Raw genomic sequence first — 25,489 nt, 5'->3', positions numbered from 1 at the left:
CGTTGGCGAATCCCTTTGGGTTTGCTGGGTGGCGGTGGTGCACGCCTTTAATCCCAGCATTTGGGAGGTGGATCTCTGAGTCTGAGGCCAGCCTGGTCTACAGAGTGAGTTCCAGGACAGCCAGGGCTACACAGAGAAACCCTGTCTAGGAAAAAAATACACATCTTTTGAGTTGGTCCCTGGTATATGAGGAAAAGTACAACACACACACACACACACACACACACACACACACACACACACCCCTCTTAATTTCACTGAACTAAATAGAACTCAAGAGTCAGGCCTTGCTTCAGGCATCTAGCCAAATATAAACATCCATAGCAACCCATGGTCCTGGATCAGGCCAGGTGGGATGATAAAGCGTTTCCAACGGTCCTTGTATTGGTGCTATCTCTTAAGAGGTAGGACAGAGGAAAAGGTCTGAGTTTGGAATAGCATAGACACGTTAATACTACACTCTGGAGAATGTTGCTTCATGTCTCTGAGTGAGCTTCACTTTCCCCTCTGTAAATTAGGCCTGTTAAGCAGTATAGCCTGCCTGGTATCTCACAAATGTTGAACAAATGTGTACTGAACATCAACCAAGCTAAACATAGAACTTGCCAGTGCAGTGCTCCCTAATGAGGGACACCTCCATCTTCACAATCCAGTCTCTTCTGCCCTTCCTCAGACCGCTGACATGGGGCTGACGGAAAACATCGGGGACAGTGGACTGTGTTTCGAACTATGGTTTCGGCGACGGCGTGCACGAGAAGCATACACTTTGCAGGCTACTTCACCAGAGATCAAACTCAAGTGGACAAGTTCTATTGCCCAGCTGCTGTGGAGACAGGCAGCCCACAACAAGGGTAATGGGCAGGTCATAGGGATGTTCTGCTTGGAATCAGAGTTACAGGAGAAGGTTTTCTGGAGAGTGTGGAGATGGCTTGGGAAACTGTATAGGAGGTAGAAAAGACACCGTAAGAAAAGATTCACTCATAGCCGGGCGGTGGTGGCGCACACCTTTAATCCCAGCACTTGGGAGGCAGAGACAGGTGGATTTCTGAGTTCAGTGCCAGCTTGGTCTACAGAGTGAGTTCCAGGACAGCCAGGGCTACACAGAGAAACCCTATCTCGAAAAACAAAACAAAACAAAAAAACAAAACAAAAAAAACAAAACAAAAAAAGAAAGAAAGAAAGAAAGAAAGAAAGAAAGAAAGAAAGAAAGAAAGAGAAAAGATTCACCCAGGTGGTGGTGGCAGCAGCGACGGTGGTGGCGGATCTCTGAGTTCAGTGCTAGCTTGGTCTACAGAATGAGTTCTAGAACAGCCTGGGCTACACAGAGAAACTCTGTCTTTAAAAACCAAAGAGAGAGGGGGGCAGATTCAAAGTTTGGTTTAAAGGATACTGCTAAAATGGAAATTAGCTATGAGGAAAGAGAAAGCTAGAAATTTCCAGGGAACAAGAACAAATGTCTCCACAAAAGAGGTACAGAACTGCACAGTGGACTGGGGTCTAAGAACTGCTGTCCCTTGCTTACTGTGTGACCTGGACTAATTTTCTTTCTTTTCTCTGTTGTTGGTTACTACTGGGTTTCAATTTGGGTTTTTTGTTGTGATTCTCTGAATTATTCTATTCATCTGAAAAAACAGACAGCACTTTCATCAGCTTACTGTGATGAAGACTGAGTAGGTTGATACACATGGAAGCACTCTATAAACCACAAAGACATGCAAAAACACACGTTTGCTCTTAATGTCCATGATGAAGGGAAGCTGAGGGTTCCATGTAAAGTCAGGGACCAGGAAGAAGGCTCACTGGGTACTTGTCATTTAAGTGTGAAGACCTGTGATCAAATCCCCAGAGCCCAGGTAAAAGTCGGCAGTACTGCAGATGTAGTAACAGGAACATCTGTAATCTCGTCACTCTTACAGAGACAGGAGGCTAAGACAGGAATTTCCTCCAGAAGCTTGCTAGACAGGCATGTACACCAAAATGACTAAGAGGGTCAGCCATAAAAGTATGTAGAGAATGAGGATCAGCCAACATCTAATGGTTCCTCTAAACACACACACACACACACACACTATCAGGTAGTTACGGATAGGCAGGATGAAATATATAGGAGAGAGCAGATGTATGTCTAAAAGAGGTGAAAGGTTACTATCACAGTCCACACCTTGGTAGTCAAGGAAGGGAAGATACGGAAAGAAAGAAGTGTGAGTGTTGGGAAGGAGACCGGAGAGTGAACGGGGTTGTACTGACACTAAGGGTGGATGGCCAAGAGAAAGTAACAAACAGGGTCTCTGTTCCCCAGAGCTCCGAGTGCAGCAGATGGTTTCCATGGGCATTGGGAATAAACCTTTCCTGGATATTAAAGCCCTTGGAGAACGGACACTGAGTGCCCTGCTCACTGGAAGAGGTGAGGTCCAGGGCTCTGGGGGGTGTTCCCAGAAGTCAGACCTTGGCACAAAAACAACGGGGAGTTGTCAGGAAGGATACTGAGGTGCTGAGTGGGCATCTCTTCCCAAAATGTGGGACTCCCTGGGAAGTCCTCTGTGAGCTGTTCCACGGAGCCAGGAGGACTTTTCCACACCAGCACCCCACCACCCCAACTCCCCACTCTCTGCAGCCGCCCGCACCCGGGCCTCCGTAGCCGTGTCATCCTTTGAGCATGCTGGCCCGTCCCTTCCCGGCCTCTCACCGGGAGCCTGCTCCCTGCCTGCCCGCGTCGAGGAGGAGGCCTGGGATCTGGACGTCAAGCAGATTTCCCTGGGTGAGGCACCTCTCAAGGGGTGGCCCCCAACCGCTGGGTCATGGTGATGTTCAGGCTGCCTATTGCTGAGCAATTCCTTTTTCTAGCCAAGTAGCCCGGTTGCCATGACAACTACATACCGCTTCCCCACTGCTAAAAGAGCCTTCCGTCTGGTTGCTAGGGAGATGCTTACAGCAGCCTTTTGCTAAGAAGCACTTCTTCTGTACCTTTCTCTCTAGCTCTCCTTGAGTTTCTATGGAAACTGCCTCAGCTTCCTGTTGTAGCCTCCTGGTTCACCACGGCAATTCTTAGTTTCCTGTCGCTTCTTCCCCGGTTGCTCTAATGATGCTGCTGACAGTTTCCTGCCTCTTGGTAGGGGGGTTCTCTTGCAACTGGATTGCTATGGTGAATCACAGCTTCCTGTTGCTATGGAGCTTTTTTTTCCTTGCCAGAGGAGCTTGGTTAAGGTAATATCAAAGGGTTTTATACCTGTTCTCACCCTAGCTTCCCCTTCAGCCTCAGAAACACTTGACTCTTCTGGAGATGTGTCCCCAGGACCAAGAAACAGCCCCAGCCTGCAGCCCCCCAACCCTGGGAGCAGTACTCCCGCTCTGACCAGTGGAGGGATCTTAGGGCTATCCCGGCAGGTGAGTCCCTTCAATAAGACTGGGAGCAGGTGGTCTCTGTCTGGATGGGCTTTTCTGATCATTTGACAAACTGGGTAGTAGAAGAAGCAAATATTAAACTCTCAGCTGATGCTCAGATTGGATTTGTTATCCAGTCTGCCTTTCTCCTCTCCTCTAGGCCTGGCTGAGAGGCATCAAGGTCAGAGGTCAAAAAGAATCTTGAGGAGCAGGGAGAGACACACAATAGAGACCATATCTAAACACACTGCAATTTCTGTGTCCTCAGAGTCATTCCCGAGCCCTGAGTGACCCCACCACACCTCTGTGAGCTAGGTGAGTCAACACCCCTCTTTCCCACAGCCAACATCCCTTCCCTTACTTTAAGGACCTTCCATCCTGGCCTCGGGTGCTTGAAAGTCAGCTTCTTGCCTCTCCCAACCCATCTCCCTTTTCTCTCCTGGCTTCCAGAGACAATCCAGATCAGCAGCCCCTTCTCAGCACGTTTTTGGCTGGGATGCCAATGGGACAAAATGGAGGACCTAAGCTCTCAGTTCCCTCCCTCTGCTTCCTGGACAGAGAGGAGGGCAGGGACCAGAGCTTCCCCTGCCACCACTGTCTAGCTCTCCCCTGCTTGGTGCCTTTTGCTGCAGGAACCAGAGTGGCCTGTTCCCTTGCCTTTATGCCCTGGGGACAGGGAAATGTCTCTCGGCTGTGCTACCACACACCCCCCCCCCCCCAGGACACTGCTCTGCTGATGCCCACTGCTCTTCTTAACCCAACTATCCCAGAAGATTCATCTCTGCCAGGTCGAATAGAATTCCATTCTGGGGATCATGGGACATCAAGTGTTCTAAGGCATTGAAGGAGATGGGGTGGGCACTGCAGACTTTATATGTAATTACTGTTATTATACTATTGTTACATTAAATTTACTCTCACTTTGACTCCCAGGAGCCAGCGCAGGCCTCTGGATTAAGGTGTCTGAACTGATTTCAGTACTTTCCTATAACCACTAAGTAGGACTCAGAAGATAAAACCAAGGCCAGAAAGTAGCTGTTCCTCTCCTTGCTGGCCCAACACTGACAGTCTGAGTGTGGGAGAATGCCTCCCCCTCACAGGCTCCAGGAAACCCGATGAACTCTGAAGTTCCTCCTCCGTTTTACGCCCACATCTTGAGGCTGAGATGGTCAGATGGGTCCAGCACAATGCAGCAGTTATTTACCCATGTCCTCGGGCCGCCGTGCAAGAGAACCTGAGGCTAGTTATTACAAACGCTAATTCCCGGGGCCTCATCCAGAGTTACTGAATCAAAGGTTTGCATCTGTATCCAGCTCGCTGACAATGAAGTACCCAGGAAGAGTGAAACACAGGCAGACACACAGGGCCTTGTGCCTCAAGACACCTGTTTATTGGGGACATGACTCTTCAACAGGGATGACAGGAATCGTACCAAAAATAGTAACGTCTACAGGGCCCCTCATAGGGCTAGAAGGGTACAGTGCCCCCCACCCCCACCCCTCATACAAAAATAAACTCTCATGCCTATGGACCAGCAGAAACTGGCAGAGTGGCTCCTCAGCAGGAACACAGCCTCCACCAGCCCTAGGACCCCGTTCTTTGACCCTCACCTCTGCCACTTCTAAGGCACTGTGACTCCTCTGGGCTGGGTGGGTACTGCTTGCCCACTCTCCTTCACCCACTGCCCACTTTACCTCTTGGTCCACCCTGGGCTGGGATGCGGGTCCCACACTGCTCCCTGCTGGCTGCTCTACCCAACTACCTCTAGCACTTCCCCGCTCCTGCGGGGTAAGCTTACTAAGCTAATCACTCCTAAGAGGGCTCCCTACCGTTCTTGCCCCCCAAGACCTGCCTCTCCGGATCTAGATAGCCCTGGGCTGCCCTCATCTTCTAGTGGAGGACTGGGAGGGGTCTCCCCTGATGGTGCCCGGACATAGGGTGGAGACGTGTCGGCTCGGGGCTGCCGGCGGCCCCGAGCACGACGGCTGTGGTGTACTTGCAGATGCAAGGCCATGAGCTCAGGAGCCCCAGTGGCAAAGGGGCAGAAGAGGCAGCGGTGAAGGGCACCCCCTGACCCGGCCTCACCTCCCGGGCCTGCCCGTAGGGACAGGTCCAGGGGTTCGGCCTCACCACCTCGCCCGTTGCGTAGGGTCCTCCCAGGGCTGGCAGGCTTCCTACGGGACCCTGGTCCGGTGCTGCTCGAAGGCCGGGTACTTGCAGTGCCCTCTACCCAGGTGGCAGAGGCCTGAGTTGGCTTGGCTCCAGACTGCGGCTGCAGTGAGCCCCGCTGGGAAGGTGGCGGGGGCTCTGGGGGTGGCCCAGGACCCGCACTGCTCCTCTGCTCTCGGTGGTGACGCTGAAGGTGATACTTAAGCGAGCCAGACTGGGTACCTGCATAGTCGCAGTGCGGACACTTGTAGGGACGCTCACCTGGGAAGAGTGAGTTAGAGTAGGTCACGGGGTCACTGCACACCCACACTGGTATTTTGCTCAATTTACAAACTTCATCCCAAGGACCAGGAGCAAATGCTGCCTCCCCGCGAGGTGATCTAGGTGATCTTTCCTGGCCAATCTGAAAGGTGGCCAGCATGACCCCAGCCTTCTGGTTGCTCTTACCTTTCTTCCTCCTAGACCCTCCCCTATGCAGAAAGCCTCCCTCACCTGTGTGCACTCGAAGATGCACTTTTAGGTGATGCGCCGAGCGGAAAGATTTTCCACAGAAGGGGCAGTCCTTGCCAGTGGCCCCACGGCCCGCTTCAGATCGTGTCCCTCCAACCAGCAGCCCGTTTTCTTCTGCAACACGTTAAAAGGAAGTTATAGGGTCTCGATGCCTTGTCCCGGCCATGTACCCATTATACCCACCAGCCCTTTGGGCCCAAGAGGAAAGAGGTTTGGGGGAACATAGATTTATTAGAGTTAATACCCTTAGGAAACCACAAAGCTTCCAGTAGGAAAAGAGGGCGGGAGGGGACAGAAGCCCATGAGAAATTGAAGCAGGTTTTCTGAAAAAGAGTGATGGACAAAGTTTCCAGAACCAAATGCCACCAAACCCCCAGAAAAAATAATGTGCACATACCTTGGGTGGCTGTAGATCTTGCTTGGGCCCCCGCAGCAGGTGCAGGCTGTCCTGACCCCTCACCTGGGTTGGGGTGCAGGGAAGTCAGAGAGCCCAGTGACCTGCCTCGGGCCCAGCTCTCCTCTTCTGCCTCCACCACTTCTTCTTCCTCTTCTGGTTCCTCTGTACGGTGTCGCCGAGCCCGGTTGGGAAGAGCTGAAGGCAGTGGGCGGAATCCTCCATAGCTTCGGCCACCTCCAGGGTCAGCACCCTCACCATTGGGTCGTACTTCCCCAGCTCGTACACTCAGGTAGCCTAAAAGGCTTGGGGGCTCTCGGCGCTCAGCTGGAGTGGGTGCTGGGGCCAAGAGGAGCGCAGGGCCCAGTGGCTCATAAGCCAGTAGGCTCAGGTCAGGAGGCTGAGGGGCCCTGGCAGGCGCAGAACCAGGACCTGGAGCACGCAAAGGACCCAGCTTGCTGGTGTGCACCTTCATGTGGTTCTTAAGGAACCAGGGCTCCTTGAAGCAGCGACCACATACGGGGCACGCATGATCAAAGGAGGCCTTGTGCTTTCGCATGTGACCCTTGAGAAACCAGGACTGGGTAAAGCTCTGGCCGCACACCTGGCAACGGAACTCAGGTGGCGCTGGGGGCTCCTCCGGAGGGGCAGGAGTTGGAGCCGGGTTTGCCTCACGTTCAGGCTCTGGCCTAGGTTCAGGCTCAGACTCAGGCTCAAGGGCAGATCTGGGTTCTTGCTGGGGTGGAGGCTGGGGGTCAGGCGTAGAAGTAGCCGCCAGGGGGCGCTCGGAAGCCCCGTGGGCCGTCAGACTGTGGTGCAGTAACTCCTCCTCCTGGCTAGAGCCAAAACTGCACAAACTGCACTTCCAGGGCCTGTGCAGGATATGCAGGTGGCGTTCCCGCTCCGCTGAGGTGCGAAACTTGCCTTTGCAGAAAGGGCAACGGAAGGCAGATGAGGAAGGAACTTGAGGGCGAGCCAGGCCCTCTGCAGCAGGGCTGGACTGCATGGCCCCTGAGCTTCTGGCTCTCCCGAGTCGGGCTTCACGAAGCAGGGCGCGTTCCTCCAGCTCCAGCAATAGCCGTGCAGCAGGGCTACGTGGACGCTCCGGCTGGTGCGTTCGGAGATGTGAACGCAGCAGAGCCCGCTGCGCTGCGCGATGGCCGCAATGTGGGCACTGGAAGGCTTGGGCGCCCGGGTGGGCCCTCAGGTGCAAAGCCAGGATAGAATTGAATCGGAAACGCTTTCCGCACACAGGACAAGGGAAGCGCCGTTCGCCTGCACGAGTCTCAGACCAGCCCACTGCTCCCATCCCAGGCGACCCGGGTCCTGGAGTCCCGCTGACACCTGGTCCGTTGGAGTAGCGCTGCAGATCCAGCTCGCCGTCGAAGGCTGGTGGGGAAGGCTCTAGGTGGCCGACCAGGATGCGGGGACGTGAGCCCTGTGGGGAAAGATACACGTAGAGGACAGGGTGGAAAAGGCCGATTTGTAGAAAACGCAAAGGCATCAAGGGGATGAAGAATAAAAAGAAGAGTGTATATGTAGACTGGGGGGGAGGGGGGGAGGTTGGGGCCTGACCTAGGTACACTGGTGCTTCTCACATCCAGAAATTGTGGGATGAGTGGAAGTTAGACACTGGGGCCAAGTTAATAATGTATGTTACTATAATAGGAAGTTTTTTTTTTAAAAAAAAAAAAGGAGGCAGGAGAGGGTGTGCCGTTGAAGGTACTCGGGTCAAGGACAGAACTTCACTCACCTCCATGGACCCCCTTCACATTCTTTGGTTCTGAGGATTGGAAGGAGGAGGAAGAAAAGCTGCTAATGAAGGCAACAGGTGCGGAGGTGCTAAAACAAGACAGAGTGATTGGAGGAAAGATGAGCCCTGGCTTTCAGCAGTAAAGTCACCCCACTGAGCAGCCTGTATTCCTGAAACCCATCCCTTCTACCTACTGTAATCTTGGGGTAGCACACGCTTCCTATTTGCTGTCCTCAAAAACTTGCATCCCTCGATCTGCCAACTTGTATGATAAATCCAGACTTCCTCCCCCAAGTGATGTTTTAAACACCTCATCCAGAACCGCCATCACCACACACACACACACACACACACACACACACACACACACACACACACGTGGGAGGCCATCATAGTATACCCCTCTTCCACTCGCGCTGGGCTGTGCCCCTGGATAAACAAATGTGGAGGGCTAGCCATACTCCTGTTATCCAAATGGCACTAGCTCCTCTCAGACCCAGGGCCAGCCAGCCAGAATCCCTCCAGGTTCCTCCTCCTTGCTTCTGCCGGCACCCAGTCTTCTGGTCTTTCCTCCTCCCCCTCCCCCTTCCTGGATTCCTGATCCATTCATTTCCATTCATTACAGAGACTCATTCATGCATGGGAGAGAAACACCTCCCAGCAGCAGAGTCTGGAGACAGAGGGGGAGGGGCATGGAGGGAGAGCCAGCTACAGAGGGAATGAAGAGAGTTGGGGGAGGCCTGGAAGTTAAGGGGCACTACCAGCCTAGGGAAGGGGTTAAAAACTGCAAATCCCATTTAGGTTTCACCCCGTTTCAAACCTTGGAGCCTGTGGTTTGACGGGGCATCTCAGCCCCTTTGTCCAGAGCTGTTCCGAAGCAGGCTTTCCTCCTCTCTGCAGGGGAGAGGCTTCCTCACACAAGAGGAGGATTACACTGGCTCTGAGCTCAAGAGGCTGGAGTGAGGGATGGGGGGCGGGGCCTTGCCATCTGCACAGATAGGGGATCCACACAAGCTCTGAGCAGGAAAGGGTTAAAATTCTCCATCTAAAATTCCCTATCCCTGACAAGGGCTGCACTGGGCTGGGAAGGAGAGAGTTGAGGAAGAGGATGGTAATGGGAGGTTTGCCTGCTATTTAACTGCTAACAAGGTCATGGAATTTAGGCTTCAGTCGATGACCTCAAGTCATCCAATCTACCTTCCTCCTTCCATATAGAACTATATCCTGTTCAGGCTGGATGAACTTGGGCCTAGCTTCTTTTTTTAAACATCAGACATAATACTTGATAAAGAACTTCCTTACAACGAGAATTATGAAACTGAAATGGGTTACTAAGAAAAAGGAGGACTCAAGCATCACTTTACTTAAAGATTTTTAACTGAAGAGAACTGGGCCAGGAGTTAGCCCTGCTTATCAGCAAAGAGAACACTGGGGATCCAAAGTTTCTTCAATTTTCAACATTTAGTGGATGTGGCAAGACTTTATGAAGGAACAAACGCCTGTCACATGCAGAATCTGACTTTTGAGAGCCAAAATTAACAAGATGTCCTGCTCAAACATCAGCAGGAAACCACTGCCACTTAATGTGTGTGTTTCTCTGGGTCTAAATTCAGGCATCCTTTCCTGGCCTGTAGGTTACTGGGACCAAGAGCCTGAGCAGGCTCACTGACAACTGCATAAAGGTGTTGGAATAGAACTAAGGAGTACAGACTATTGCAAGCTTGGCCTTACAACCTTCAGTAACCAGTTATCCTCTCGGTTTACCTTCTGTGAAGTGAGTTATATTGAATTTACATTTACAGTCCCTGCCAACTTGAAAGTTGTGTGGTTTTAAGTCACAGGTCTCTTCTGGCCCCCCAAGAGATGCTAAAACAAATGGCCATTCCTTCAGTACCATGGAGAGTGCAGTGGGCTACTAGAGATGACCCTCTGGCTACCTCAATACCACAGATAGAGCTAGGAAGTGGTAGAGGCCACATAACCCATTTTAGAACCATCGAGGACACAGAAACTACTAGTGTGTATGTGTGTATATATGTGTGTGTGTGTGTCTATATATATGTATATACATATATATATGTATATATATAGACACACACACACACACATATATATATATATATATATATATATATATATATATATATATAATCATATTCAGAAACTATGCAGGGGTTTCAGAGAAACTATGGAGGAGTTACCAGAGGAATTACTGTGGCCTTTTGGATGTCATTGAAAATAAAAAATACACACACCTAGAAAATTTTTAATTAGCTCTACAGAATGTCACAACAGTTACAGTTTGTACATCCTGGAATGAGTTACTGAGGCATCGTATTTGCGTCCATCACATTCTGTTGCTTTCCTGGGGATTCCCGGAACATCCTGGTGTACAGCCAATCTGGTATATTCAGAGGAAGCAGATGGCTGGGAGGGGTGTGCGTGTGAATACTGCATGGTCATAGCTGACTAACCTATGGGCACATATTCCGATTCTGAGAAGATTCTAGGGCCTCTAAAATTGCCTGTAAAACACTAAGCAAAATGTGTCCTAGGAAAATGGCCTAATATCTGAGTCAAAAAGAGGAGGAAAAAGGCCAGGCTTCCTCACCCGAATGAGAACCCCTGCACTTCTGCATGTAGCAGTTTCCAGGATGGAGTGCAGAAACACATAAGAAGGCACAAATGGAAGATGAATTTCTCTTCAGGGGAAGTTCCCCAGAAGGTGGCCTAAAATCAGTAAAATCCACCGAGACCTCCTAGGCCCTGTCAAGATGGCTTCCGTCATCTCTATATCAAACCAGGTCTCGGGCACCAGAGCTCATAAACTGCTGTCGGTAAGGGAGTACCAGCAGAGACAGAGTCTGTGACCTGGCGTGGAACCTAAGTCAGACATGTATTGTCTGTGGACAATCCTCACATTTTTCTATACTCAAGGCTTAAACACCACCCCTGAGCCTTGGCCAGAGAGTGGCACTGACCTACTTTCCACACACAGTGGGAATCAAGGGTTATCTTGTTCCTGTTTGTATTTTGCAGGGATGCAAGACCAGTGTTACAAATTATAAATATTTCCAAAGCAACAGGCCAATTACTTTTACATACTAGGAGAGCCGATGGACCACCAAATCTTACAGAGGATGAATGGATAATGAAAAGACTATGGATAGTGGAAGAATCTGCTAAATAAAGGACCAAGAAGACTGCCCCTCCCCACCCCAAATCTTGTGATTCTAAGATTTTTAAGGTCAAGTATTCAGTAGCAAAAGATCAGGGTCTCTAGGGCCTAGCAGTAATTAGGCCTGTCTCTGGTCATCCCCAACACACGATTTTTCCCCTCTGGTTGGCAATCTCCCCTCTCCTAAATCAGCTAACAAATATAAACCTCAGCACTAGAGGAGAGTACATGGAAAGGGGCTTACCAGACAGCCCAGAGTCAAGACCACCTGGAGAACACACTCACGACATCAACTCACTTGTATCAAAGTTGAGCTGTTTCAAAGCCACACTACACAGAACCTACACCTTTCAGAATGAGTTCTTGGGGGAAAGGACTGGCCGGGGGTGGGGCACGGGGGCAACATGAAATTTCAGCCATTGGCTCCCAAATAACTATGAAGAGGTGAGAGGGAGGTACAATACACACACACACACACACACACACACACACACACACACACTCACTCTCACAATCTTATCCTAGACCCATGTAGACCCATGTTCTAGCATGTCCTAACTTGACCCCATTCTGAAAGTTCTGAGGAGCCTGGGATTGGGGGGGTAAAGAGGGTATATATACAGGCTTAAGTCTCTTTAACTAGGGCTGGCCCTAAAAAAAGTCAGTGTTAGTGCCTGTATGAGCCTCAGTTCTCAGGCTGGGAGGTGGGTAAGAGATCTTCTGGGAAAATACCCCTCTCAAAAACTGGTAGGCAAGCAGAGCAGGACCTGTGATCTCACACGAGGGACTCCACCAGCACACCTCACACTCCACCCGTGGAAAATATCCAGGAGGATAATGGGGGCAGGGGTTGGGAGATAGGGAGGCCAGAGCTCAGCTACCCCGGGCCAGGAGAACAAAAGCGGAGTTACAGCCGCCTCCGCGGCTGCCGCGGGCCGAGCTCTTTGTGACACTTTGTTTGGGACACAGAGAGAAGCACCCCCATCCTCTCCCCTCCCCCCCCCCCGTGCCCTGCCGGTCCCCGAGAGTTAGGGCTCCTTCCCCCACCCCCACCCGCTGCACCTGGGCTGGGGCGCACCTCCACTGTGCTCACCGCTCTCCCACCGCGCACCCCCAGGCCCCCTGCACCCCAGGCCGCGGCGCCCGGCCTCACGGCCCCTACAAAGCCGCGCGCCCCCGCCCCGCGCCGCGGCCCTCCCCTCCGTACGGGGCTCCCGACTCCCCCACCTGGCCCCCTCCCCCGGACACCCCCCCAACTCTCACGCCGGCCCCGCCGCCCCCACCCCGCCCCCCGAAGCGGCGGGCGAAGTTTGCCGGGGCCGCGCGGCGCCCCTCCCCCGCCCCCGCCCCCTGCACCTGCTCCGCGCGCGCCCCCTCCGGGAGGGGCGGGGAGGGCGGCGGCGGGGGGGCGCGGGGGGAGCGGCTACTCACGAGCCCCGGCGGGCGGCGGCGCGGGCGGCGGCGGCGGCGGGCCGGCGGCGCGGGCGTCAGCGTTACGTGGGGCCGGGGGAGATGCGCCGGGCCCCGGCCCCCCCGCCCCCGGCCCGGCCCCCGCCCCTCCCCGGCCCTCCGCCCCCGGCCCGGCCCGCATTGTGTGCGGCGGGAGGCGGCCCGGCCATTAGCATGCGGGGGGCGGCGCGGCGGGCAGCGCGCTCGGGCTCCGGGGCTGGGGGACCCCCGGAGCGGCAAGAGGCGGCCGCCAGGGGGTGCGGGCCTTGGGGGGCCGGGGGCGTCGCGCGAGGAGGAGGGGGCGGGGGTGGGGCGCGCAGACCGTTCCTCGAGGGGACTGGAGGAGATTGTGAAAGGTCATCTTGTCCTTCCCCCAGCCTCCAAGCAGGCTGCCCCTCCCACCCTAGACCCGGACATACCAGGGAAGGAGTTGGCTCTGCCGCTGCTTCTGCCCCAACATGCACAGGCTCGGGAAGTTCTTCCTGGGGTTTTATCTCAAAGCCTCTCCCTTACAATTTGTCTCTCTTTTGGGAGAGGAGGAGGGGCGATTATAGAGATAGTTAATGTCTGCCGTACAAGAAACATTATTAAAGTTACTCTTCCGCCTTTGCCGTTCTTGATAAACACTTCTCGCGCCTGCTTCACGAATTCTATTTTCCGTTCTTTAAGACACTTTAGTGGCTCTTCAATGCAACAATATTTACTGAGTGCTTACCAAGCACCCGGCGCTGTGCTCAACACTGGGGGTATGCAGAGAGAAGGGAGATGTGTTACTTTCTCTCGACACGATTATAGCCCCAACAGTAGTTGCACACTCCTAAGTGGCATACTCAGATTTAGTCAATATTTACTCGATGATTGTTCACGTATTTAGCAGCATGAGATCTTTCCAGTAATCCTTAGCTCCATTTACAGAAAAAGTAGGTTCAACGTCTCTCCTTCCACTGACCTGCAAATTCAGGGACATCATAAGGCCTATATCTCAACCTTGCCATTAAATAAAATCAACTCTCTTGGTGACAGAAAAGAGAGGAACTAGGCAGAATTTGTCTGGTTCCCTTTAAACTTCGATTCCCGGTGCCCAGGAAATCAGCATGGATACAGTGCCCCAGTGATGTTGGCTCAGCAGTGAGTAGGGCAGAAGTGGCTCATGAGGAAAGCTACTTTTCTTCCCTTCCTCCTGGGCCTCAACTCCCATGGATCTTCTGGCTCTGTTCCTTTTATTTACGGTGGTTATAAATAATAATAGCCACCTCCTTATGTGGTGCGTACTGGGCCAAGCTAATTCGTATGCATTTTCTCTTCATGCTTAAGGCAACCCCTTGAGATTGGTATTGTTAATTTCCCTTTACAGATAAGGAAACAGATTAAGCAACTTGACTGAGGTCAGCCAGATAGATCAGGGACACAGGCACAGGTAGTATCATCTCGAGACCTCAGGCTCTTTCCTGTATCTGCTCTGTAAAGTGTACATTCAGGCCAGCTGGCTCTTTCTTATATGTGGAAATAAATGTTCTCACCTTAGCTTCTGAGCAAGCCCTGTGGTAATATGGACAGTGAGCACATCTGTATATGACCTTCTCAGCACCATTAATGGTGCCCTACTCACCCTAAAATCAACTTCCCTTCAGGGGCATACATATTGTTGTTAGTTCAGTTTATCAGAGAAATGGAGTGGAATTCAATTAGGTAAAAATAATGTCACAATAATGTGACTCAAGTCACCGACCTGAAAAGGTGACAGAACTGAGATTCTAGCCCAGCCAGGCCTTTGAAGACCTTTTAAACACAAAAGTATTGTTGGTATAGTATCTTTTCCAGACCAGCACCTAGGCTTTGGTCTTCACTGGGTCAAGAACAATCCCTAGTGTACAAGGCCTTCCCTCCCTTTAATAACTAGTCGAAGCCCTGGGATGGATCCCTAGTGCCACCTTCAGAAACAGAGGTGAGGAAAAGAAACTGCCCAGAAAAGCCGGGGGGGGGGGGGGGGGGGGGGGGGGGGGGGGGGGGGGGGGGGGGGGGAGGGTGATGAAAACTGGTCTGGGAACAGAGTTCCCCTGCCGGCAGAGCAATCCAGACAGTAACACAGAATCTCACTAGGGCAGAATGAGTAATCTGAGGAGGAAGCCAAAGAACAAAGACTGAATGGAAATCAGGGGAGACTGAGGTCTAGAATGAGTTTGTCCATAGCGATGAAGTAAGCGAACCCTGAAGAAGGGTAGAAATAGGGCACTAGGAAGTGGAAATACTGAGGCAGGCTGGGCGGCTAGTGGAGTGCGCCGAGGCTCATGTCTACGTAAGGCCACTCCCTGGATCTTTAGGCCCTCATAGTGACCTTTGCCCCACCACACCTCTGCTCTCGGACAGACTATGTGCCAGGAAAAGACTGTCTGTGCTGAGCTGCCAGGCCCCTAAGGAGTACTGTGACCCAGCTGAGTTCCAACCCATTGGAGTGACCGCTTCAGAGTAGGTAGGTTAAGGTTTCTGGGCCTCAACCCCGAATTAGGAGTGGGCAGAGGGGTCAATGAAAGAGATGTCATGTGTTAGCACTTCCTGAAAAGTCCCATAATGAATTTTTGCAACCCAGGAAATACAACAAGCAATGGATCAAAACGCTGATCAGCCAAGGCAGGAGAGACCCAGCCTTCGCCTGGAAAAGCTACAGCACTGGGCAAGACACAAGCAAAGTGGACACCTATTGGTGCTGGCGGTGAGACTAGGTGGCCCTGCTTCAGGTTTTAGCTGACTGTACACAGTTCAATTCCACTCATGTTCAGTGAGCACATACCATGCACCAGAAACTGCTGGGGATTGGGTGGTGGGGGGAGAAGAGATGTACAAATTAACAAAGCAAAACCCTTCGTTTCCAAGTAGCTTGCCTTTACCTTTGGGGAAAACATGAAGGTAAGTGAACTATAAAATGAGACAGAAAAAAAGTGGCATCTAATTTTTGAATTTCACTTTTAAAACTGCCCCAGCATGGGTACTTTCCTCTACCATGCATTTATCCCAATTAATAATGTGTAAAAGTTTCTGACAGTCCCCTCTAACTGCCCTGCTCTGGCCTCCAGGTGAGCCAACTATGGCTGGCAATAGCTGTGGTCCCCTTTACTATCTCAGTTTCTTGCTTGACCTCTGCCTGCCACCTGGCCACAACACTGCCACTTTGGCCCGGAGCCTCAGTAAGACCTACCATAAGGGAGGGTGGAAGGACAGTCCTGGGGACCCTCTCTAACAAAACTAGAGTTCACCATGTGCCCTTCTAACCATTTAGGGTCTCCTCACTGGCATTATCACCCTTGAACTTCGAAGAGCACCTTGCATCTGGAAGGTGAGAGAAGAGAATATAGGCCTCTTCCCATTCTCCCAGTACACATGCAAGCATACATACATACACACACACACACACACACACACGAATATGCTGACTGAAGCAAGAAAGTGAGAATGTTAGAAAGCTAACAATCCTGTTTGAAGGTAGGGAAATAGGAGCAGAAATTTGTTAGTTGTTTTTTTGGGTGTGTGTGTGTGTGTGTGTGTGTGTGTGTGTGTGTGTATGTGGTGCTGGGGATTGAACCCAGAGACACATGCACAATAGGTAAACACTAGCCCCGGGCTAAAGCCTCAGCCCCCACTCCCATAAGTTACTCAGGATGGTCTTGAACATATCCTGTAGCCCAATCAGGCCTTGAACTTTTGACCCTCCTGCCTCAGCCTCCTAGGTGTCAGGGATTACAGGCCTACACTAGTCCTGTGTGTGGGTTTTTTCAGCTAGGTGGTAGGTGGAGTTTTGAGTTTGCAGTGAGTCTCCCAAGCTGGCCAGGGCTGAGCTGGCTCTCTGGTAGGTGCGGGCCATGATGATATCCAACACCTTCAATATGATCTTGGGCTTCGTTGCGTTGGTGATAGAGGTGATGAAGACAGCCTTGGGGACTGCCTCTACTGACTCCTCCCAGGTACTGGTAAATGAAGGAGGAAGGGCAGAAGAAAATAGGGGCTGTACCCACAAAAGCATCCTCACCCTGCTACCTGCAGTTGACAGGGTTGTTGGTGCAAGAGCTCTGCGCCGAGACCTTCACCCTAGGGGGAGTGCTGGGCTCAACGTACGCCCTATTCTTGCTGAGCCAGAGGAAGCCTGGATACTTCAAGAACTCAAGGCTGCAGTACCAGGAGCTACAGGAGGTAGGGGGAGCAGGGAGGAAACCGTGAAGCAGCTAGCTTCCAGTTAACTTTTCATCTGTCTGTCGTAGTCTGTGCACTTAAGGGCAAATAGTCGGGCAGTAGGGAAATGGAGGGCTGAAACTGATTGGCTTTCTGGCATTTGGACGTTAGTTCCCTAATGATGTTTGTGAAGGAATTGGACATTTAATGACTAGAGCTACACGCGTGCATAAACGTTAGGAAGCTGCCGTAATGTATTATTGGAACGACTGGAAAAACTGGAAGGGGTTTGCTTCTATCCGGGGGTTTCCCCTTTGCTGACCTTAAAATTTGCTCACATCTGTTTTCAGGGCCTCTCTGAGGTGGAGGAGGTTTCTGGTTTGGAGAATGGTCCTGTGGCGGCTAACACAGGAAATAGAACAGATGAGTGAGTAGGCAAGGCAGGTGCCACTGTCCTCCGACGCCAAAAGGAAGCATCTCCAGGCACTTCTGCATCGTGCACCTCCCTTGGACTATAACTGGACTCCCCCAGGCTGTGCATGAAGCCCAGAGTGCTCTCAGTTTCCCCTCAAACCAGGCCCATTTCTCTTTTCTTCCCCACTAGAGGGAGATATCTGGACTAGAGACCTCCCTCACCTCACGCCTTGTCAAACAGCTTCCTCCCTTGCATTCTTCGCCGCCTTGCCTCTCCATCCAGCTTCACATGTGCCTCATCTCACTGTTCACCTTTCACAATACCATCCACTCCAAGCCCGGGTGCTGCAGCAGCCAACCCAGAATCGGCGTCGGTTGTGTTCCAGGTCTCCCTTGGATCCGGGTCCTGCCTAATTTACCAGAGACTACAAATCCCAGAATGCCCCGCTACCCCGTGACCTACTGCAAAATAAAGAGCCTTCCCTCGGCGGCGGGGGCGCTGTGCATCTGCTGAGTGACGCCAGGCGCTGGGAGCAGGGCCTAGCCGAGTTTCCTCGGACGCGACCACTGGCCCCGCGTGCGGGGAGGCGCCGAGGCGGCCGTCGCGCACAGGGGCGCCACCACCGCGGCCAGGCCACTGCCACCGGCTGCGGGTCTCTAGCCCCCTTGCCTGCAGCTGCCGGTACTGGCAAAGGCTGGGGGTCGGCGCCGGGCCAAGCCGCGCTTCCCCAGGTGCTGCCGCCGCGCCCCTCGCGCGAGTGCCCAGGTTCAAAGTCCTGAGACTTGGAGCGCGCGCGAGAAGGGGGTTGGAGATGATGAGTCAGAGGCGCCGGCCCTCCTCGCCCCCTCCCCCCCGGGCCGGGCGCTGGAGAGGACAGGCTGGCTGGGCAGGCGGGGGTACCGACCTAAGACTTTCCCGCCTCTAGCGAGCACGCTGGTGGACCGAGCCCGCGTGGCCGCCACCCTTTCCAAGGCGGGAGCAGGACTGCGCAGGCTCAGCCTTTCGGCCGCCCCCGGCGGGCCTTTGATCCCTGCAGCGGTACGGTCGCTGAAGCTCTTTTTGTATTGTGCCCACACCACTTATGACCTCTGCAAGTGTACAAAGATGATAGACTCTGTTGGTTTGGGGGGTAAAGCCCAGGAAAACGGTGGATCCCAATAGCATCAGGGGGCAGCTTAGTAGCTGCTGAAAAGTAGAGATTGACTAGGCCTAAGAGAACTCACCCCAAATTCACATAGTGCCCGGGATGGGTGTTCGCCTCACATCATTTTTGTTCCCACTTGAGAAGGCTTCTTTTCCCTAGAGAATGCTGCTTCTCCGGGCTCAGGCAAGCCCAGGTACCAGTGAGGCTAGAGCGCAGCCTGGCTGGCTTGCCTTGACATTGCAGTGGCGCCAGCTGCAGATCCTTTCTGTTTGTGACACCTTGGGAGTGGTAATAGTCGCCCTATGACAAAGTTACGTGTGAGTATTAGTGGGTGGAGACAGTTCTGGGATCAGGCTCTGGAATGGAGAGAACGCAATCTGGGCCTCCTCCATTTCTTCTCTTCCCCCAATCAAACTGCAGGAATAGTGAAGGGCTCATGTGTGAAGGGCTCTGAGAAAAGAATATTTTTCTTCAAAGTCAGGACGTAGTGGCCAAAGAAACTATAGGGGGAAACCAGCAATTAGCCGTCTTCCAGCTTTTACTGCTGTAATCGGAAACCTGGATATTGCATCTTAAGAGAAACTCAACGACCGACCTTATAAATGGGTCTCTTAACAACGCTGAACACTCAGGGCCAAAACCTCTGGTTTTATTTTCTCTTTACTTTGTGTCCAGAAATAACCGGCAAGGGGCTTTGTTCATTGTAAATTATTAAGATCCCTACGATGCTGAGGCTCGATTTTTTTTCTTTTCTAAAAGACAGAACCTCACAGTGTATCTTTACCTGTCCGACTTGCCATGTAGAGCAGGCCCGTTTGCTCCACATGCTTGTGAGTGCTGGAGTTAAAGGCATGTGCCACCCACCATGCTTGACAGAGCCTTACCTAAGTATGAAGACCCTACTGTGTCACCATGAAGTTTGCCTCCGGCACAACGCTGTGAACTAAGGTGAAGAGTTGTTTATGAATTCCGAAGTGCTCTTCCCCAAGTGGATACATGTTAACTTCAGTCACAATTCCTTGGTCATCAAGCCGCACTCAGTTTCATGGGAAAGATAATATGGAAGATAAGGGGAAGTAGAAAGAATTTAAGGAAAAGGTTAGAACTTTGTAGTGAGCGTTGAATCCCTCCACAGTTGAAATTTGTTAGACACCACGTGCATTTCTACTTGTTTAATTCAGTGAACTTCCATGTGAAATTCCTTTGTTTTAAATTAATTAATTTTCTATGAATACACCGTAGCTGTCTTCAGACAAATCCAGAAGAGGGCATCGGATCCCATTACAGATGGTTGTCAGCTACTATGTGGTTACTAGGAATTGAACTCAGGACCTCTGGAAGAGCAGTCAGTGCTCTTAACCACTGAGCCATCTCTCCAGCCCCCCCCCCCCCCCCATGTGAAATTCTTAAATGGGAGAAAAACAAGACTGGGTGTCAGGAAACCTAGATTCTGGTTCTGTTGCTTGAGCACATAAAACCTGTCTGAACTACACTACGTTCACATAGCCATCAACACTTTCTCCTGATGGTCTTACTGAATCGTAAGGCTAAAGGAGATCACGAAAAAGGACTCCTAAATGATGAGGCACTTGAGAGGTCGAAAATAAATTAGGGCAGATAATGGCATAAATGAGTGAAGCAGATCGGCCATGAGGCCACAGGACTACTGGGAACTCAGCGGTACACACTGGTATAAATGGGTATCTGTCCCCAACTCCGCCAACTACTGCCTTGTGTGGCTCTGGCTCAGGTAGTGCCATGGTTTATGTTTTAGAATAGAAATCAGAAATTTAGAACACTCTGATTTTAAAAGTATTAATAATGAAATATTTTTTTAACTCAAGGGTCAGAATCAGCCTATAGTTAGTAGACTGACTGAAGTGTCAGGTTCTACATTGTGCAAATATATGGCAAAAATTGGGGTTTGAATCCCAGCTCTCAGGAGGTAGGGACAGGAAGATGGATCACTGTGAGTTCAAGGCCAGCCTGGTCTACAGAGCTAGTTCTAGGACTGCTTGGGCTACACAGGAAAATTCTGTTTTGAAAAACGAAAAAACAACTAGAAGAATTTGGGGTTTGGGGTGTAAAGTAGATTTATGTAGCTCTTGTGAAACACACCTGTGTTGGAGGGGCTAAAGGTGAAGCTACCCCTCTAGACACTGCTTTCCAAGAAGGGTCATTTTGCCTGCTGGGGATATTTTGCAATACAGGAAGAGAGTTTTGATGGTCAGCTGGGAGTGGGGTTGGTAAGGGAATGTGGAAAGGCAGGTGTAGTAGCATATAAATGAGGAGATTGCTAGGGTTCCTCCTCTGGCCCTTACCTTTTGCCTGCTACAAGCCAAAACTGAGTCTTCCCTGTCTCTCATGACTACCCACTCCACACATACAGTCCCTGGCTGCTCTAGATTCCTGCACTGCTACCATGTTTCTAGTGACCACTCCATCTGACCCATTCTGCACCAGTCTGGCAGCCTCTATGGAGGTCACCCATTTTATTTCAATTAGAACTTAACAAAAAGAGATTGTGACAAGGCTCCTGCTGACGTCAGTTTTTAAAGGTCACGACCCCCTCTATTCTCTTGGAAGAGACAGTTCACGTTGAGTGGCTTCTTAAGCCTGTGAGAGTTGGGGCGTGGAAAACCCATTCTGATGAATGTTACTCTCATTTCTTTGAGATTCAGTCATTTATTCTGACTTTGAATACAACTGACGATATTTCCCAAGTGAATTCTTTCTCGACCTGCTTTTTTGGCTCAGGGTTTTAAGTCTCAGGCTGAGTCCTCTGCTGCCACCTCGTGGCCTCTTGTCGGGTTGAGGTATCACAAAGTCTTCCTTCTAGAAATGACACTAGAAAGTAGCTTGGTTAGAGCAAAGAATGTCCTCTCCATTTTGCGAAGCCTCACCAGACTTCCCCATCCCCACCCCCCATCGCATGCGTCATTGAGCATCCCGGAAACCTGGCCTTGTCAGAGGGCGGTACAGGAGGTACTAGACTCCATTGGGCCTCCAGTCTGTTATCCTTTCCTGGCCAGGAGCCACCAGACCAGTAAACTTGTGTGCCCAGTAGCAACGGGAGGTGGACCTACCTGTTTGGCCTAATTAATTCGCCTAGAACTAGGATTCTCCTCATCTTAATAAGAGATCATCCGTATGGTGTCTGGACGCCAAGGGCCTGCTGTATAGTGTCTGGTTCCATTTTCTTGTCTAGGCCTGCTTACTGTTGCTCTATACCATGACCTACCTCTATCTGGACTGGCCCAACTACTGCAGATTCCATATCCAGTTGATGTGCTAAGCGAGATGGCTGTGGTGTGTGTGATCCATAGTGCCAGTTAATACAAAGGGGTCTGCAAACTAGTGATTAAGGTCTATCACCAGAGGACTAGGAGACTGCCCTAAGCTGGACTGCAGGACTATTGTGCAGTAACTCGGTTTCGGAAGGTGGAAAAGCATTTTCAGTTGGTGTTATTTTTCGTTATAACAATATTTGTATAACATCTGTAATTTAAAAAAAAAAAAAAACAGTTGCTGGCCCAAAACTTAATCTGAAGACCAGGCTACCCTCAAGTTTACAGTGACCACCCCATCTCTGTCTCCTGAGTGCTAGAATTACAGGTGTGCACCATCACATGTAATGAGTAATTTTTTCAAGATGTAGTCCCACTATGTAAAACTGGCTGATCTGGAACTCTGTATATAAGCCACACTGGCCTCAAACTCAGAAATCCACCTGTCTGTGCCTCAGATCTTCTGTAAGAGCAGCAAATACTCTTAACCTCTAACCAGTTCTCCAGCCCCTTGTAATGTGTGTGTGTGTGTGTGTGTGTGTGTGTGTGTGTGTGTGTTATATATTTTTACATTTTTAAATTTATATTTTATGTGTTTGGCTGTTTTGCCTGTGTATATGTCTGTGTATCATGCATGTGCCTGGTGCCTGAGGTCAGAAGAGTCCTTCAGATCTCTTGAAACTGAAATTATGGATGTTTGTGAACTACTATGTGGATGACTGTGGGAACAGAACTGAAGCAGCTCCTCTGAGGGAGCAACAAGTGCTCTTAGCTGCTGAGTCATCTCCCAGTTCAATATTTTTTAGTTGATACACCCATGAACTCTAATCTGAATGACTGACCTGGGCAAGATTGTAATGTAAGATGGCTGGTATTCCAAAAACGGAGTTTCTCATTAGTTAGGGTTTTGTTACTCTGAAGAGACATCATGACCAATGCAACTCTTAAAAAAGAAAACATGTAATTGGAGCTGGCTTACAGATGCAGAGGTTTAGTCCCTTATCATCATGGGAAGCATGGCAGCATGCAGGCAGACATGGTACTGGAGAAGGAGCTGAGAGTTCTGTATCTTGATCCCAAGGCAGCAGACGGAGACTAGATTTTTATTTCATGCTGGGCATAGCTTGAGCATTTAAGACCTCAAAGCTCACCTTCACTCTTCTTACTCTAAGAAGGCTACACCTCCTCCAATAAGGCTGCACCTCCTAAGAGTGCCACTTCCTATGGCCAAGCCTTAAAACACACGAATCTACAGATGCCATACCTATCCAAATGACCACACTCATTTTGACAGTGTTGGTATTTGGATCATATGGGTATTTGTTGTGGAAGACTGCTCTGTCCTGCCCTTCATTACTGACCTCTATCTACTTGACCTCCCTACTACTATGACAACCAAAAATGTTTCCCAAACTTTGCTGGATAGCCCCCAAAGGAGCAAAATCACTCCACCCTGCCTTGAAATGTCCTAGAAGGATATAAGGAAGATGTCAACATCCACGATTCTTGTATTTAAGAGACAAACGGAAGGCCAAGGACAGCAAAGGTTCATCCAGACATCTGCACTTCTCCCCTGGCATTGCTGCTGTCCCTCCTTTGCCTCTTTCAAGGTTTTTTTTTTAATTTAAAATCTTTATTTGTTTTTATGTGTCTGAACGTTTTGTGTGCATGTTTGAAAGTACACCACATGACTGAAATGCACATAGAGGGCAGAAGAGAGAATCAGGTCCCTGTAACTAGAGTTACAAATAGTACAGAGCTACCATTTGGGTGATGGGAATTGAACCTGGGTCCTCTAGAAGAGCAGCCAGTGCTAAACCACTCTCCAGCTCTCTGGCCCCCTCCTGCCCCCCTTTAAGATTTATATGTATGAATGGGTTTTGTCTACATATGTGTATCTGTACTGCATGCCCACCTGCTGCATGCAGTACAGATACACCTCCTCCAATAAGGCTATTGGGGCTATCCAGCAAAGTTTGGGAAACACTTTTGGTTGTCATAGTAGTGGGGAGGTCAAGTAGATAGAGGTCAGTAATGAAGGGCAGGACAGAGCAGTCTTCCACAACAAGCACCCATATGATCCAAATACCAACACTGTCAAAATGAGTGTGGTCATTTGAATAGGTATGGCATCTGTAGATTCCTGTGTTTTAAGGCTTGGCAATAGGAAGTGGCACTCTTAGGAGGTGCAGCCTTATTGGAGGAGGTGTAGCCTTATTGGAGGAGGTGTAGCCTTATTGGAGTGGCTGGAAAGGGACACTGCTCTCCTGGGACTGGAGTTATCAAACCCAGCTCCTCTGCAAGAGCAGCAAGTGCTCTTAACTGCTGAGCCATCCCTCCAGCCCCTCCTCCTGAGGTTTTTTTTCCCCTTAAGATGAGTGGCAACTTAGTTGCACAGCTAAGTGTTACACACTGTGCCTTCATTTACAGTAGCCAAGCACCACGCATTTTGTAGCATTTTCTTCTTGCTGTTGAAGCTGTCCTTTTCTCTCCAGCACCATTACAAATTCTGAACCAGTTTCTATGCTATTGTGTCACCAAATAAGTGTGGCCATGCTTAAAAGCCCTTTAGTCCCCTCTCTCATCCAAAAGATCAAGTCCAACCCTTTTAAAACAGAGCCCTGCCTTCTGTGATCTGGCTCCCACTTCTGTCATTGTCTCTCAAGTCCCTTTCTTTGCATGTCACAATCTGTCGACTTGAAGAAGGTAGCCTTAATGTAGAACCTTAAATAATTTTTTAAAAATTGGAGTGTCGGGCAGTGGTGGCTCATGCCTTTAATCCCAGCACTTGGGAGGCAGAAGCAGGCAGATTTCTGAGTTCGAGGCCAGAGTGAGTTCCAGGACAGCCAGGGCTACACAGAGAAACCCTGTCTCAAAAAAAAAAAAAAAAAAGCTACTTTAAAAAAAAGAAAAACAAAAACAAAAACTGGGGGCTGGAGAGGTGGCTCAGTGGTTAAGAGCACTTGACTGTTCTTCCAGAGGTCCTGAGTTCAATTCCCAGCAACCACATGGTGGCTCACAACCATCTATAATGAGATCTGGTGCCCTCTTCTGGTGTGTCTGAAGAGAACTACAATGTACTCACATATATAAAATAAATAGATTTTTTTAAAAATTGGGGTGCTAGAGAGATAGCTCAGTGGTTAAGAGCATGTAATTCTCTTACAGAGGACCCCTGTTCAGCTCCCAGCACCCACACAGTAGCTCACTGCGCCTCCTATAACTCCAGCTCCAGGGGATTTAGCAATCTCGTGTGGTTTCTGTAGGCTCCTGCCCTTACTTATGGGTAGACAAACACACAAATGGACACATAATTAAAAATAAAAATAAAATGTTAAAAAAAAAGTATATGCACACACATACACACATACATCATACACATACATACTAAATACCCCTACCGTATCCTCTCCCCCTTTTGAGTTAGCCCAGTGATGATGATGACGACGGTCAGGACTGTTTGTTGCATATATTACTTAGATGTTAAAACAAATTACTGGTGGGAAGTCAAATCATGTCAAAATAGCTGACTCAAAAATTCTCACTTTGCATATATGTTTACTTTCAAGTCTTACTCAAGCTGTTGTATCCAGGCCTAGCCAGTTAGCAGTTGCTGTTTTCTATCCTTCAAGGTTCCATCTGTTCAGC

The 25,489-nt window shown here is 50.4% G+C and overlaps 3 protein-coding genes across 15 annotated transcripts in view; 2 read left to right on the top strand and 1 right to left on the bottom strand.

Moving 5' to 3' along the window:
* The window catches only part of Arhgef40 (Rho guanine nucleotide exchange factor 40), a 20,793-nt gene extending 16,187 nt beyond the window's left edge, over positions 1–4,606 (top strand). Inside the window, exons 19-25 of one of the 8 annotated variants that reach the window (XM_034498856.2) lie at positions 674–851; positions 2,300–2,404; positions 2,615–2,758; positions 3,242–3,384; positions 3,542–3,562; positions 3,650–3,696; positions 4,315–4,606. In XM_034498856.2, the coding sequence (XP_034354747.2) occupies positions 674–851; positions 2,300–2,404; positions 2,615–2,758; positions 3,242–3,384; positions 3,542–3,562; positions 3,650–3,691 (633 nt within the window). In that variant the 3' untranslated portion in view covers positions 3,692–3,696; positions 4,315–4,606. The other 7 variants (XM_034498858.2, XM_034498855.2, XM_034498860.2 and 4 more) reach the window with 7 other exon arrangements.
* Positions 4,607–4,749: 143 nt separating this feature from the next.
* Positions 4,750–18,829, bottom strand: Znf219 (zinc finger protein 219). 5 transcript variants are annotated; one of them, XM_034498864.2, is made up of 5 exons: positions 18,634–18,829; positions 8,208–8,296; positions 6,458–7,892; positions 6,043–6,174; positions 4,750–5,811 (listed from the first exon to the last, which is right to left on the bottom strand). In XM_034498864.2, exons 2-5 carry the CDS (start codon positions 8,211–8,213, stop codon positions 5,207–5,209), a joined length of 2,178 nt encoding a protein of 725 aa, XP_034354755.1. In that variant the 5' UTR covers positions 8,214–8,296; positions 18,634–18,829; the 3' UTR covers positions 4,750–5,206. The 5 variants fall into 5 exon arrangements, with proteins under 5 accessions (XP_034354755.1, XP_034354756.1, XP_034354757.1 ...); XM_034498865.2 differs by lacking the exon at positions 18,634–18,829 and adding an exon at positions 13,254–13,574; XM_034498866.2 differs by lacking the exon at positions 18,634–18,829 and adding an exon at positions 12,817–12,862.
* Positions 14,875–18,195, top strand: Tmem253 (transmembrane protein 253). Of its 2 annotated transcripts, XM_034498869.2 has the most exons (7): positions 14,877–15,304; positions 15,422–15,544; positions 15,906–16,016; positions 16,109–16,165; positions 16,680–16,790; positions 16,870–17,016; positions 17,346–18,194. In XM_034498869.2, the coding sequence occupies exons 2-7, from the start codon at positions 15,437–15,439 to the stop codon at positions 17,424–17,426; spliced, it is 615 nt and encodes a 204-aa protein (XP_034354760.1). In that variant the 5' UTR covers positions 14,877–15,304; positions 15,422–15,436; the 3' UTR covers positions 17,427–18,194. The 2 variants fall into 2 exon arrangements, with proteins under 2 accessions (XP_076787181.1, XP_034354760.1); XM_076931066.1 differs by lacking the exon at positions 15,906–16,016 and having other exon boundaries at positions 14,875–15,304; positions 17,346–18,195.
* Positions 18,830–25,489: the final 6,660 nt, after the last annotated feature.

Source organism: Arvicanthis niloticus, chromosome 3, assembly GCF_011762505.2.
Source record: "Arvicanthis niloticus isolate mArvNil1 chromosome 3, mArvNil1.pat.X, whole genome shotgun sequence".
Classification (NCBI taxonomy): Eukaryota; Metazoa; Chordata; class Mammalia; order Rodentia; family Muridae; genus Arvicanthis; species Arvicanthis niloticus.
Note: the sequence above shows the minus strand (reverse complement) of the source record. Positions and strands in the feature narration are given on the sequence as shown.